This window comes from Talpa occidentalis, unplaced genomic scaffold (assembly GCF_014898055.3).
Source record: "Talpa occidentalis isolate TD23 unplaced genomic scaffold, MPIMG_talOcc4v2.1 talOcc4.16, whole genome shotgun sequence".
Lineage (NCBI taxonomy): Eukaryota > Metazoa > Chordata > Mammalia > Eulipotyphla > Talpidae > Talpa > Talpa occidentalis.
The window spans coordinates 43,088,586-43,102,256 of NW_023601653.1; the positions used below are offsets into that span (position 1 = coordinate 43,088,586).

Consider the following 13,671-nt stretch of genomic DNA (forward strand, 5'->3'; position numbering starts at 1 on the left):
CTCTATGGTACTGTTGGCTCTTTGGAGGGAGGAACAGTGCCTTCTGGGATTAGTGCTTGCCCCATCTGGGGCTCAGTGCTACTCTACTAGGCTTTGAAGTTACTTTCCTAACTCTGCTAGTCTCACTAGGAACTACTCTTGTTTTGAGGAGATGCCACAGAATCAGAAGAATACTTCATTCTTCTGATAACCTAGATGTAGTCAATGTATTCAACGATTCAATGTATTCATGTATTCATTGATTTTATTCATTATTCTTGGCTCTATCTTCCCCAAAGTTAAAATTCTTCTTTATTTTCATTATTGTTATTGCGGTTGTCATTATTATCATTATCATTATTATTATTATTGTTATTATTTTACATAGAAGAACTGGGGTGTAGACCAGAGGTGTGGGGGGGGTGAGAGGACTCACTAGAGACAGAGTGGGGATATTTTCTGAAATCCACTGCTGAGGGGAGTAGTGGGTGAGGCAGGAGTGGTCTGCTGTGCCATATGTGGGTTAACTTCCTGGCCAGGGATCAAACTCATGTTTTAGTGGTGATAGTGCTGAGACTTTACCCAAGGCCACCAGGGAGGCCCCAAAGTTAAATTCTTTATGCCTTTGTACAAAAGGACTTCACGGACATCCCTCTGCTCACAGTCTTAAGCTTAGAGGATTCAGTTTTAACTTTCACTTCTCTATTGTAGCCTCTTAGAAGGAAAGGGTTAAGTCCACTGATCCAGCTGAACACATTAATAATCTCATATGATTCCCATTGTGATAGTAAGACCCTGAAGCAAATGAGTTTTCATCATGTTTCCCCCTGGTGCTTTATAATTTGGTTTTTAGACTATAATTAAATATTATACTTCCATTATAGACCAGTACAAACATTTAGAAGTAGTTTGGTATCATGAAAAGTATATTATACTAAAAGCAAGAATCTGAGTGCCATTCTTAGCTCTTGCTTAAACTGACCTTGAAGCATTTATTCATCCATTTATGCCCTAGATACCCTACAAGGTATTATGGATGAAAAATTAATAATATATCCTCTGACTCTTAACCCTGGTAGCACATTAGACCAGGGGTCATCAGACTGGCCTGTGGGTCAAATCTAATTCGTCATCTGTTTTTGTAAATGAAGTTTTATTGAAACATTTCCAGGCTTACTCATTTATCTAATGTCTATGTTTGATTTTATGCCTCAGTAGCAAAGTAACAGAGATCATATGATTCCCAAAGCCTCTACTATTGACGCTTCTGGCTCTAAATTTTACTGATTCCTGTAATAGATGTATTCTGGACAAGATTTTTAAAAAATCTTGTGTTCCAGCATAAGTAATTATGTCAGATTTTGGAATAGAGGTTGGGAGTTGGTCCAAGTTGGTTTTTAAAAAGTGTCCCAGATGAATATAATGTATAATTGGCGCTATGAGACCTAACAGATAATCCCTAGCCTTGAGGAATTCATATGCCTTCTTAGGAACAAGAAGTTTACAAACACTTACAAAGGTGTAATTGATAATCTGTTGTGGAAACATTCACAAGGGAGTGCATCAATGGAGCACTTCGTGGAGAATGTTTTACTTCATTAGGGAAGATTTTCACAGAGAAGCAGATTCTTGAGGGATGAATGCACTGGGGCACAAGATTCATTGGTGATGGTGATAGCAAAGGAAGGAGTAGAGGGAACAGCATATGCGAAGGCACAGAGGCATGAAATAGTGTGATCCATTGAAGGAATGATAAAAACTCAGTCTGACCAGACTACTAAGAGGGGAAAAATGGAATGAAATCATTAGAAGCCTGGAAAAGTAAGTACCAACGTGGAAAAGACATGGCATGTTAAAAGGTTTGGAATTTATGGCTTTCCTTTAGAAGTTGAAGGGAAAAATGAGTCTCTCTACATCTGTTTTCTAACAAAGAAGTCATTAGTTTTGATGATGATTAAGAATCCTGTCTAAAATGCACTTTCTGAGAGTGTGTTACCTCTCTTGACATTCTGAGGACTGGGGACATATTTAAGAATCTGTGAATGGCTTGGTTCCTGGAGTGGCAGGTCACCTAGCTTCCTCCTGTAATTGATCCATTTCTCTTAATAGTTGAAAGGAGGGTAGTGCTTCTTTGTGCTGTCACCACAAGGACTTGAGAAAGCAAACTCTGGAGGAAAATACTTTGCCTTGTCAATGCATGAAGGCCTTAATAAAGAGTGTTATATAATAATAAACTACCTGCAAAGTACTTTTATGTTCTGTACAGAAGTGCTATAAAATGGGGACAGTTTTATTGTGGAAATTCACATTCTTTCCAATTAGTGCTAATGCCTATTACAGCTTAGTATCTATAAGTCTACTCAAAACTTGATGTGTGAATTACTATAAAAGTTCTTCAATATGGTATCTTATTTTAATGTTTTACAACTTATTTATAGGAGGTCTCTACATTGTAATTTATTCTCTGTTCAGACACTTACCGGGATAACTATATTTCTACTTAATCTCTAAGAAACTATGTGTTACTGGTTTCATATCTTTAAGTGAAATTATTCAAGTTCTGGCATATATTAAATGTTTACTTCTGGCTGGGTCTCCCCAAGTTTACAGAATGACTGGCAAATCAAAAAATAATGTGTGGTAGACTCAGTGATTCAAGCTTCCAAGACTTTAAAGGAGCACTTTCTATACAGTCCGATTCATTTTATCAAATACAGGTGACAAATGCATTAAAGATCTCAAATATCAAGTATGTTTTCAATGATGCAAAGTGAAATATACAGACATCTCTGAAACTCCAGCAAAAGATGTAGAAGAACTGGGGTATAGGCAGAGGTGTGGGAGTGAGAGGATTCACCAGAGACAGAGTAGGGAGCATAATGGGCAGATTGACTGAAATCCACTGCTAGGGGGGCATTGTGCAAGACAGGCGAGGTTTGCTGCACCATGTGTGGGTTAGCGGTTAGCTCCCTGGCTGGGGATTGAATTCAAGTGATAGAGCTGAGATTCAACCCCTAGGCCACCAGGGAAGTCCTGGTTTGAATGCTTTTCAAAAAATACCTTCCTTTAATTAGCAACTATTGCCTGATCCCCATCAGAGAGAGAGAGAGAGTCTAAGAGAGAGAGAGAGAGAAACCCTAGACTGTTGGCCAGTATTGACCTCCTTGCCCTGCTTTTTCTTCACAGATGTTGATGAGTGTGCAGAAGGCCGCCATTACTGCCGGGAGAACACGATGTGCGTGAACACCCCGGGGTCCTTCATGTGCATCTGCAAGACAGGGTACATCAGAATTGACGATTATTCATGCACAGGTAAGCCATGGCTTGTTATGAAGTGGGATCTTTCTGTGCCTTAAATTTACTCTCAAACTTTTTTTAAACTCTCATTTTTTTGGTGTGTAAGCCATAAATACTCACTGACAACCAAACAGGCCATACACCCAAGCATTTCTTCTTCATTTGTTAGTTAATTCTGAATCTGTTATAAGGATGCCACTTGTGCCAGGTAATTTGTAAGTTCTAAGTAAAAGACTGCCTGTTGGAGAAGGAAAAGGAAAATATAAATGATTTCACTTGTAGGAGGAATATAGGGGCACTGATTAAGGGATCAGGGGAAAAAAGTCAAAATTAACAGGCAAACTATAAATCAGAGACATTCTGTAGGGGAAGGGGAGGGAGAGGCATCAAAACAGGGACAGGGAGAGCACAAGGAACTTTGGTGATGGTTCATAGGTGACTTGGTGGTGGGTATTTTATGGGGATTACATGTGAGGGGAAATATCAGTGTACAAACATGAACAACAATGTAAATAATATATTTATAAATAAATATTTTTTTACAAAGACTAGCTGTTGGAAGGTTAAAAAGGAAAAAAAACACTAAACAAACCAATCAGTGTGATGCTAATTTTATAGTTAGACTTAACTTAGACTCAATTTATATTCAGTATTTTGGCTGAAAACTTGTGCGAATTCTATGAAAAATCTGAGATACTGCTCATATGTTATATTTACTTTATATTACAGTAAATTTTTGAATAGAGGAAGAGTAATATAAATAATAGAATGCTTTTTTTGAAATACATTTTTGGTGTGCTAGGAAATGGGAATAATAAAGATCATTGAGCTGCTTCATGCCTCTGGGTAGGTCTGGGAAGTTTTGCTTTCGTTTGTTTGGTGAAATATGATTCCCTTCTGTACATTCTCACTCCTGTTCAGGGATATCTGGAGTGTGAATAGTGACTGAGGTTGGTCCTGAAATGTGACAACCTATTCATTTCTTATTCTATTTGTTCTTATCTATAGAGTATGAAAGAAAATGGTATTAGAATTGCAGATTGAAGACTAAGGGGCTTGAGGAAATGTGGATGTAAAATAAGGCATTTCTTTGGATTTCTTTTTTCTTCAAATAGAAGCAACATAAAAATACCACAAGAAAAATGTGGAATCATAAAACTGGAGAACACTTAAGAATACAATTCTTGTCATGTTTTACTCTACCTCCAATTTAGTAATTTGTATTAGATGGTTGTATAAAGAGACTCTTTAACTCTCTCCACTAAAAATATGAATTTATAATGTGTTAGTTTATCCCTTTGTCTTAAGGTGTCCTCTTCTGAGTCTTCACTGTAGTGACCTACTTATACGTAGAGAAAAGGGAAAGATCTTTCTTTAAATTTAAATATACTTTAAATGTAAAAACAAAATGATGGAAATAAAAAATAATAAGCCTATCTAGAGAATAACCAAAGATATTCTGAAGGAAGAAATTATATTTAATAAATATAGAGTTGCCAATGGATTTACAAGTTTTTCTTTTTTGTTTTTTGCCAGTTTATCCTCAACATTTTCACTTTATAGGAACAGTTTTACAATTTTCCCTTAGACAAAATTTAGAGAGGGATTTTGAAAGAGAGATTTTTCAACATCAGAAAGAAATATAAAAGGAAATACATACTTCTGAAGACATACTTGGAAAATAAAATACACAGTTTGATATAATATTGGTGGTACAAGTAAGTCTGCGTTCCAGTGTAATGGTTAACAATAGCAACAAAAAAAAAAATAAACTAGGATAAAGTACTGCGTCTCAGAGTGTGATATTTCAAGACGTGCTCATTAAAAATAAGAGTGCTAGCAATTTTTAAGGAATTGGCTGATTTTCTGGCATTAGAGACTTAAACACCTTGTATATTTTTATATTTCATAGTGCTTCTTTTGGTTTTTCTTATGTCCCTTAAAAGTATTAGCAATTTCAAGGAAGAAAACACAACACACCATTAGTATAGTATTGACTGAGGGCTGTTTCTGCAGGACAGCTTATTTTTAAGAGGTTGATTTCCATTCTGAACCTGTTTGTTGGATATAAATACAAGGACTAGTTTAACTGTCACACCCCTTACAGAGACTCTCAAGCTTTGCTTTACCTTTCCAGTGCATTTTCCTTCCAAAGAAAATCCCGCAAGTTCATCTGTGTTTTTGTTTTTATTGTGCAAGGCAATACATGTTTAAAATATTAAGCCATAGTTTTAGAGTAATTTGTTACACAGCAACATGTAGCACCTGACCACATTCTTCATTTGTTTTATGTTCCTCAGTAAGATTTTAGTTTTTTTCATTTCGGATTATATCTTTCTTTACAAGTTTATTCTTAAGTATTTTAAGGTGTTTGATTTATTTTCTCCTTGAGTTTTATTGGTTTGCTATTTGCTTATGTAACTGAATAATTGTGGACACTTCACAGCTCCATCTGAATACATGCTTCACTCACCCTGACCAAAGCCCTCATGCTATGACCCTGTTGCCTTCCCATCACCTTCCCATCTCTCCTGGTGGCCAGTATATCTTTTACAGAGTCTAAAATTATACTTGTGGTTTTGCCAGTTTGCTTTCATGAGTTATTTATATTTGCAAATGAGCAAAACCATACAGTGACTGGCTTTCACTTTCTGACTAATTTCACTTAGCGTTATGATCCATTCATTTTGTCCCAGAAGGCAATCCTGTTTAACACATGAGTGGTGTTCCATTGAGCATATCCCACAATTTCTTTGACCACAATTTCTCATCTATTAATGGGCTTTTGGGTTGTTTCCTTGCCTTGGATATTGTAAATAATGCTACTGTAAACATAGATGTGCATACATCTTTTTGTACTAGATTTCCCATGTTCTTTGGTAAATACCTCAAAGTGGTCAAGCCGGATCAAATAGTATTTTTTTTTTGAGGAATTCACCATACCATTTTCCATAGAGACTGCACCATATTTTATTCCCAACAACAGTGGTCAAGCACTCCTTTTTCACCAAATCCTCACTAACAGTTGTTTCCAGGCTTTTTGATACAAGGTATTCTTTATCACTAATTACAATATTCTTTGCCGAATGTCTTGTTTATCATATAGGAGAATAGCAGTTCCTGCCTTTTTCTCAGTTTTTTTACTTGAGATATTTTGCTTCAGCCTTCCACTTAAGTCTAAGTTTGTCTTTAGATATAAAGTGAGCTTCTTGTATGCAAATTATTTCTGAGTTACGCTTTTTTATGCAACTTGTGATTCTGCTGCTTTTAATTAGTGAGAACATACTTTTCACATGTTAGGTGATTACTGATATGTGATGTAGAAATAATATATATATATATTATTTATGGCTAGGCTTTTTTTTTCGTCTTTCACTTCTTGTTACATTTTCTTTTATCTGCCCTTTCATTTGAATGCCATCATTGGTGACTCAGAATCTTCATGCCTTCTTCTATTTGTCTCTATTATAGGTTTTTATTTTGTTGTTACCGTGTGGGGTATATCAGACTTTCTATCCAAAATAGTCCTGTGTATGCTGGCATCAACTCATCATCACTTTATTATACAGAGTCTTCCCTTTTCTTCCTCTCCTATAATTTCTTAGTTGTTGTTTCTTTTTATTATTTTTTTTATATTTCTGATTCCATCGTACTTTTTTTTTTTTTAAGATTTATTTATTATTTATTTATACATGCACTGGGTACAGTCAGAAGCGCGGGAGGGTGAGAGAATTCACCAGAGCCAGAGCGGGGAGCAGAGCAGGCAGAAGGACCGAAGTACACTGCTGAGGGGAGCAGCGGGCGGCAGGAGAGGTCTGCGCGCCATGCGGGACCCTCGCCCTGCAGCCGGGGATCGAAATGGTACTGCAGAGCCGGCAGCCTCACAACCCAGTGCTCAACCGCTGCGCCACCGGGGAGGCCCTGATTCCATAGTACTTTTATCCCCTTGCTCAAGGTTTTCTGTTCTTCTCTGTATTGTTTTCATGTGGAATAGCTTCTTTCAACATTCCCTAATGGGCGGTCCTAGTGATGGAAGACTCCATTAGCTTTTGTTTGTTTGGGACAGCCTTTGTTTCTCCATCACCTTTGAATAATCATTTTGCAGGATAGAGTATGTTGGGCCTCCCCTGGTGGCGCAGTGGTTGAGCACTGGGCTGCGAGGCTGCCCGCAGCCTCTGCAGCACCGGTTCGTTCCCTGGCCGCCGGTGAGGGTCCCACCAAAAAAAAAAAAAAAGATATTAGAGTATGTTGGCTGGCAGTTTTTATCTTTTAGCATTGTAAATAATGTCATTCCACTCTCTTCTAACCTTTAGTGTATCTGCTAAGAAATTTGAGGAAGGTCTGATTGATGTTTTTACATTTTTTTTCCCAAGCAGCATTTAATATTTTTCTTTGTCTGAATTTTTATAATTTTACAGTGATGTGTCTTGGATAAGGTCATTTTTGCATGTAGAAATTTAGGTTCTTTCTGCTTCCTAGGCATCCAAATTTAATTCTTTCCTTAGGTTTGGAAGTTCTCCATTATTATTTTGTTGAATAGGATGATAAGCTAATTATCAGCTATATGTTGTTTGTTAATTTAGATTTTTTTTTTTTTTTGAGAGTCAGGTCAGTGATGATAATATGGCAGTTGGAATAATAGTTTTTAACATTGCAAGAGATTTAGATTTTGTACATAGTCTACACCATATTATTAGATACTATTTTTTAAAAGATTTATTTATTTTTTATATAAGAATTGGGGTACAGGCCAGAGATGCGGGGGGGTAAGAGGATTCACCAGAGCCAGAATGGGGAACAGAACAGGCAGACGGACCGAAGTACACTGCTGAGGGGAGCAGTGGGTGAGACAGGAGAGGTCTGTCCCACCAGGGTTTCTCCCTGGCAGGCCGGGAATCGAACTCGTGCCGCAGTGGCTGCAGACCGCTTCATAGGTTGCGCCCCAACCCCTGCACCACCAGGGAGGCCCTGTATTAGATACTATTATGAGGAGAGAGAGACTGACAGTTACCTCTGCTTCCATCTCTCTCTTCACCATTAGAATACTATTATCTTTATGTGTCCTCTTCTAATAGAATCTGATATATATATATATATATATATATTTTTTTTTTCTTCTGCCCACACCCACCCATCCCTGGACCTAGAATCTGAATTTTTTTTTTCTTAATTTTTCCTATATCTAATTGGTTTCTCTTTTGCCACTTGGGGTATTTATTTATTTGTTATCTTCAATTTCTGAAATTCTCTGTTCTACTAGGTTACATCTACCTGATGTGCTTTCTGTATTTGCCTTAATTTCATTCAGCATGTCCTTGGGCTGTTGTGTTTTTCAAAATATCTTCAATTCTTTAGTGCATCTCTTTTGTTCCTCAGTCTCTTTTCTTTTCTTTTTTTTTTTTTTTTGGATAAAGATAAATCTGTTTTATTACAAAAGTAATACATTTTCATTATGGAAAATTTAGAGGAAAGGGGAAAACATGCAAAAGACCCTTCATTCATAATTGTATACATGTGCACAAACATTTTAACATGGATGTGTGAATACTATTTTGTTAGTAGCAATTATATTATGATCATTTTTTATAAAATTAATTAATATTGTGACTTTCTTCTTAAATGGTTGCATTGCATGTCAGTTGTTACATACCATAAATAACTTATTTATCAGTGAATATTTAGGTTATTTATATTTCTGTCTTAAACAACACTGCAATAATAATTCCTGCAGGCAAGCCTTTGCTAATAATTTCCTAAGGCTAAATTACTAAAGGTGAAATAATTAAATCAAATTCATATAGATCTATATTTAAAACCATTTAGTATAATGCAGATAAGGCCAATTGCACACTTAGAAAAGCTGAACCAATTTATCCTTTCATTGTTTTATCCTGAATCCATACTGACACGAGCATTATAAAAATATGGTTTTAACTTTTCAGTTTGAGGTTTAAAAAAAAAATTCCTAATTTTAACAAGTGTTTCCTTCATTCCAAAAAAAGGTATCATTTTTTTCTGTTTATTGAAAATTTATTTTCTGTGAATTAGCTATTCCAAAGCCTTTGTCCACTTTTTTTAAGTGATGATAATCTTTTCTAAGTCATGTGAGCACTCTTTATGTATTAAAGCTATTGGCCATTTGTCTGATATATGTCATAATATTTTTTATCCTTTATCTTTTTTAGCCTTTATCTATATCCTTTATCTTTCAATTTTCATAGTAAGTTTCATAGTGAATTTTCATACATTTAATCTGTATTCCCCTATAACCCTTTCTTTTTTTTTTTTTTTTTTGCTGTTAGTACTTTTATTTTTTTATTTTTTTTTTAATAATAAATTTTATTTTTATATTCCCCATACAATTGCAGCCCCCCATTCTGACCCCAATCCCCCCCTCCCACCCCCGCCCCCCTAAAAGTGTCTCTGGTTCGTAGTTTTTTGTTGATTTTGATTTTCACTTTCTTATAGTTATTCGTTTTCCTGGTCCCTTATTTAAGTTTTCTAGATTCCTGCTATGAGTGAGACCATCCGGTATTTTTCTTTTTCTTTTTGGCTTATTTAGCTGAGCACGATCCCTTCCAGTGCCATCCTCAGTCTCTTTTCTAAGACCCACTACCTACCTTTCTGTGTTTGTCTGAACTGTTAGAACCATATTACATGTTCTTTAAAAATCTTATACTAAAATCCTTGTTTTGGGCCCCTGGTGGTGCAGGCGGTTGAGTGCAGCGCTGTGAAGCTGTCCGCAGCCTCTGCAGCACAAGTTCGATCCCAGTCGGCCATCGAGGGTTCCACATGGCGCGGCAGTCCTCTCCTGTCTCGCCTGCTGCTCCCCTCAGCAGTGTATTTTGTCCATCTGCCTGTTCTGTTCCCCGCTCTGTCTCTGGTGAATCCTCTCACCCTCCTGCACATCTGGCCTGTACCCAGGTTCTTGTATAAACAAACAAACAAACAAACAAACAAATAAATAAATAAATTGATATTAAAAAAATAAAATCCTTGTTTGTTAGGTCCCTGAGTTCTGATTCCTTTTATCCAAACCTCTGTAATTATAGTCTTCTTATAACATTTCCTTCTTATGTTAAGATGTTCCTGGTCTCCCAGGCATATGTGTTACCTTATTTGCTTTTTTCTTGTGGCTTTATAGTTTGTTTATTATTTTTTAGCTTGGAGGCAGGCAAAGGAGGGAAGAAATACTGTTATCCAAAGACTGCATATCAGTCTTAGTAGGGAGATAAGGTTACTCCAGATAAGGATATTTCTCCCCTTGTTCTGCGGTGCAAACACTGTTCATGGCTCCACAGAGCCCAGGGCCGCACCTGCTTGGTCCTTCTCACCAGGGTGTGCCATGCAGAACCCAGCAGGTCTCTCAGCTCTCCCAGTAGGGAGGAGGAAGGGGATTCTGTCTCTACTGCTGACTGTAGCTAGTTTCTTTGCAACTTACCCCCTCTCACTGAAAAAAAATCCTCTCTCATGGTCCTTGCACACACACATGACTAGTCCTAACTTGTTCCACTGACCAGTATAACTGCTGCCCTGGCTGCACCCCCTTACCCTCTCCCTGTTCCACCCCAATAGTGAGCCAGCAACCGCAGAGCATGAGGACTATGGCTTTAATTCTCCATCATTTGATTTTCCATCTCCAGTAAGGAACTACTGAAATTTCCTGAAAGCAAAACTTTCCTTTTCTATAATTGTATTCAGGGGAGAGGTTTATCAGAAGCTCCTTATTCTGCCATGTTATGGCGCTTTGTTTTTCACTACCTATGGAGAATTTTCCCTTAAGATTTTTAAATATCTAATGATACAAATGAAAGATTCCTTCCTAAATTCCTTTGTAGGAATGCCAAGAAATGCCAAAATAATTTTAAGCAAAGATGTTCAGGTAATGATTTTTGTGTCTAAGGCACCAAAGCCAAGAATTTCAAGATCTGACAGAGGGTGGGTTGCATTTCCTTAATGATTCACCAGCATTTTCAACTGGCACTGCTATTTTTATGCTTCCACTTAAGGAAGAGAGATTGCTTTGTTTTTCAGTTTTCTGTGTAGTATGACGAGCACTAAAATTTTGAGAATTTATATCATATATAAAACTGGATTTTCTAGGGAATATGAGTGAATTTTAGTTTGTGAAACAGAGTTAAGTTATCATTGCCAAAGCTCTTCATGGGATGGAAGCTTGGCCCCTATTCAGTTTCTGTCAAGAAAATAAATATTAAATTCTCCCTCTTTGAATATTTCCCTCCAAACTTTAATATTAGCATCTGTACAAAATTCTCCAAGAAATGACTCCTTTGATGGGAATTCTCCTTGTGCCCAATAGCATCTACCTGTACCTGTTCAAGAGCTTCTATAGACTGGAGTAGGACTTTCTCTGATAAAGATTGAGATTTATTTTCTCTGCATTTTAGTAACATCTACCCATATACTTCTAGCGGAGGACCTTCCATAATAAATACCAGGATGTCACTGTAGAGCCATTCTCTAGTGTTTATATTGAGCTGTTGTTCTGAATCTGTTTTGCTTCTGTATGTGTGGTCCTCTCCTTGAGGATCCACCTGCCATAACATAGCAACTGGTGGTTTCTCGACATCACCCCGCTGACTCTCCAAGTTGCTTACCCCATCTGAAAATGAACCATAGACATTCTAATTTAAAGAAGAATCCAAGAGCAATGAACACTGCTTTGTAGTCAAGAGCTTTGATCAATAAAAGAAGCCTTTTTACTTGTTATAACCTGTAGCTCTGGCATAGAAATTACATATGCTGCAAAGTAATTACCTTCTATATTTGATAGAATTGCAGTTTTTTCTTTCAGTTTCAGATTATTTGAGTTATAATTCCCCAGTGATCATTAAATTTTGGAGATGAAAGAATTCTTGACTAAATCCAGTCCAGTCTCCTAACTTTCACAAGTTGGGGGGAAAGGGACTCAGAGAAATTGTCTTCCCCATCATCATACTGTTGGAGAGATGCAAAAAGCAGCTAGAAAACAGTCCTTCTTATTCCTAGCTCTCATAGGATTCATCATTTATTAAATTCACTATCAGATAAAAATAAATAAGAGGAAAAGAGTCATATTTTCTATAGTAATCTATTATTCAATTCATAATGTCTAGTAATTAAATTGCCTTTCTCATAGATTGTTTCAGTTCAGTTCATTCAGTTCATTTGCTTCAACTCTCAGCAGAATTTTTCCTCTGTTGGTCTTACAATGATAATCCTAAATCAGAAGCTAGTAGAAGATATGCCATAAGTAAATTATACATAAATAAGATAAATCATCATTTTCTAGCCTCTCACTCCATTATACAGTTCCCACGAATGAGTCAGTTGCACTGTATTTGTGCAAATGATACAGCAGTTTATAGTCTTCTAAACTCTGATACAATTTTCTTTCCATGAACATATTTTTTTCCCTAATTAGTGCTTCATAATCTCTCCCCTTCGTGTTTCCTTTCCCATTCTATTAGAAGAAAGCATGGGTATGCCTACCAAAAAGAGAAAGAAAATGAGAGATAGGAGGAGGAAGGGCAACAAAGGAAAGGGTTTGATTCACTTGAATTAGGATGTTAGAAGTTCATTCATCAGAATATCTGGCAAAATGCATAACCATTTGATTACTTAATTGGGCTTTGATTCTCTCACATAAACATTTATTAAACTGGGCAAATCTTGAGTCTTACTGGACGTCTTTTCTTAAAACTGCTCTTGTGTAATGAACAAATGGTAAGGTATTACTAGAAACAAGGTTGGAATTGATAATTTTCTAATTATCAAAGGATAAAGATACTGCAAGCAAGGAGGTAGTCATTTCCGATCTGCTTACAATGTTTCTGCTCTGATTATTACAATAAAAAAAAGTTTGATTCTTTTGTACATGTTGATGAGCTTTCAATCTGCTCACTCTTGTATAGTTCTTCAGAGTGGGAATGGGAGAATTGGAAGGGTGGACTCGTTAAGGGAATGGAAAATGGTTTTGTCTGGCTTCAGGTGGTCAGAAAGGGGTAATTTTGTCATCTCACTTATGAAAGGTCATTTGATGATGTCTGAAGACATTTTGGTTATTGTAACTGTTGAGGGCAGATGTGGCCGTGGGCATCCGATGTGTAGAAAAGGGGATGCTGCTAAGCATACTATGATGTTATTATTACACAACCTCTGCTCTGGAAGACATGCTTTATTTTTCTAAGACCCTCTCAACTGGGAACATTTTTCTAACACTTTCTAGTTCAGTCATTCATCTTCATCCTACACAGGGCTGCCTTACAGGACAGCCTCCCTATGACCCAAAAATGTCAATATGCCAAGTTTGAAAAATTCTGCGTTAGGGTCCCCTAAGGTAGATGTGGAAAATGTGTACTTTTTATTTATTTATTTTTCTCTTCTTCAAGTTTC

The 13,671-nt window shown here is 36.7% G+C and overlaps 1 protein-coding gene across 3 annotated transcripts in view; it reads left to right on the forward strand.

The window, feature by feature from the left end:
• The window catches only part of NELL2 (neural EGFL like 2), a 424,803-nt gene that overhangs the window by 271,619 nt on the left and 139,513 nt on the right, over nt 1-13,671 (forward strand). For all 3 annotated transcript variants that reach the window (XM_054696282.1, XM_037514110.2, XM_054696281.1), the window contains exon 14: nt 3,166-3,291. In XM_054696282.1, the coding sequence (XP_054552257.1) occupies nt 3,166-3,291 (126 nt within the window). The remainder of the gene's footprint in view (nt 1-3,165; nt 3,292-13,671) is intronic.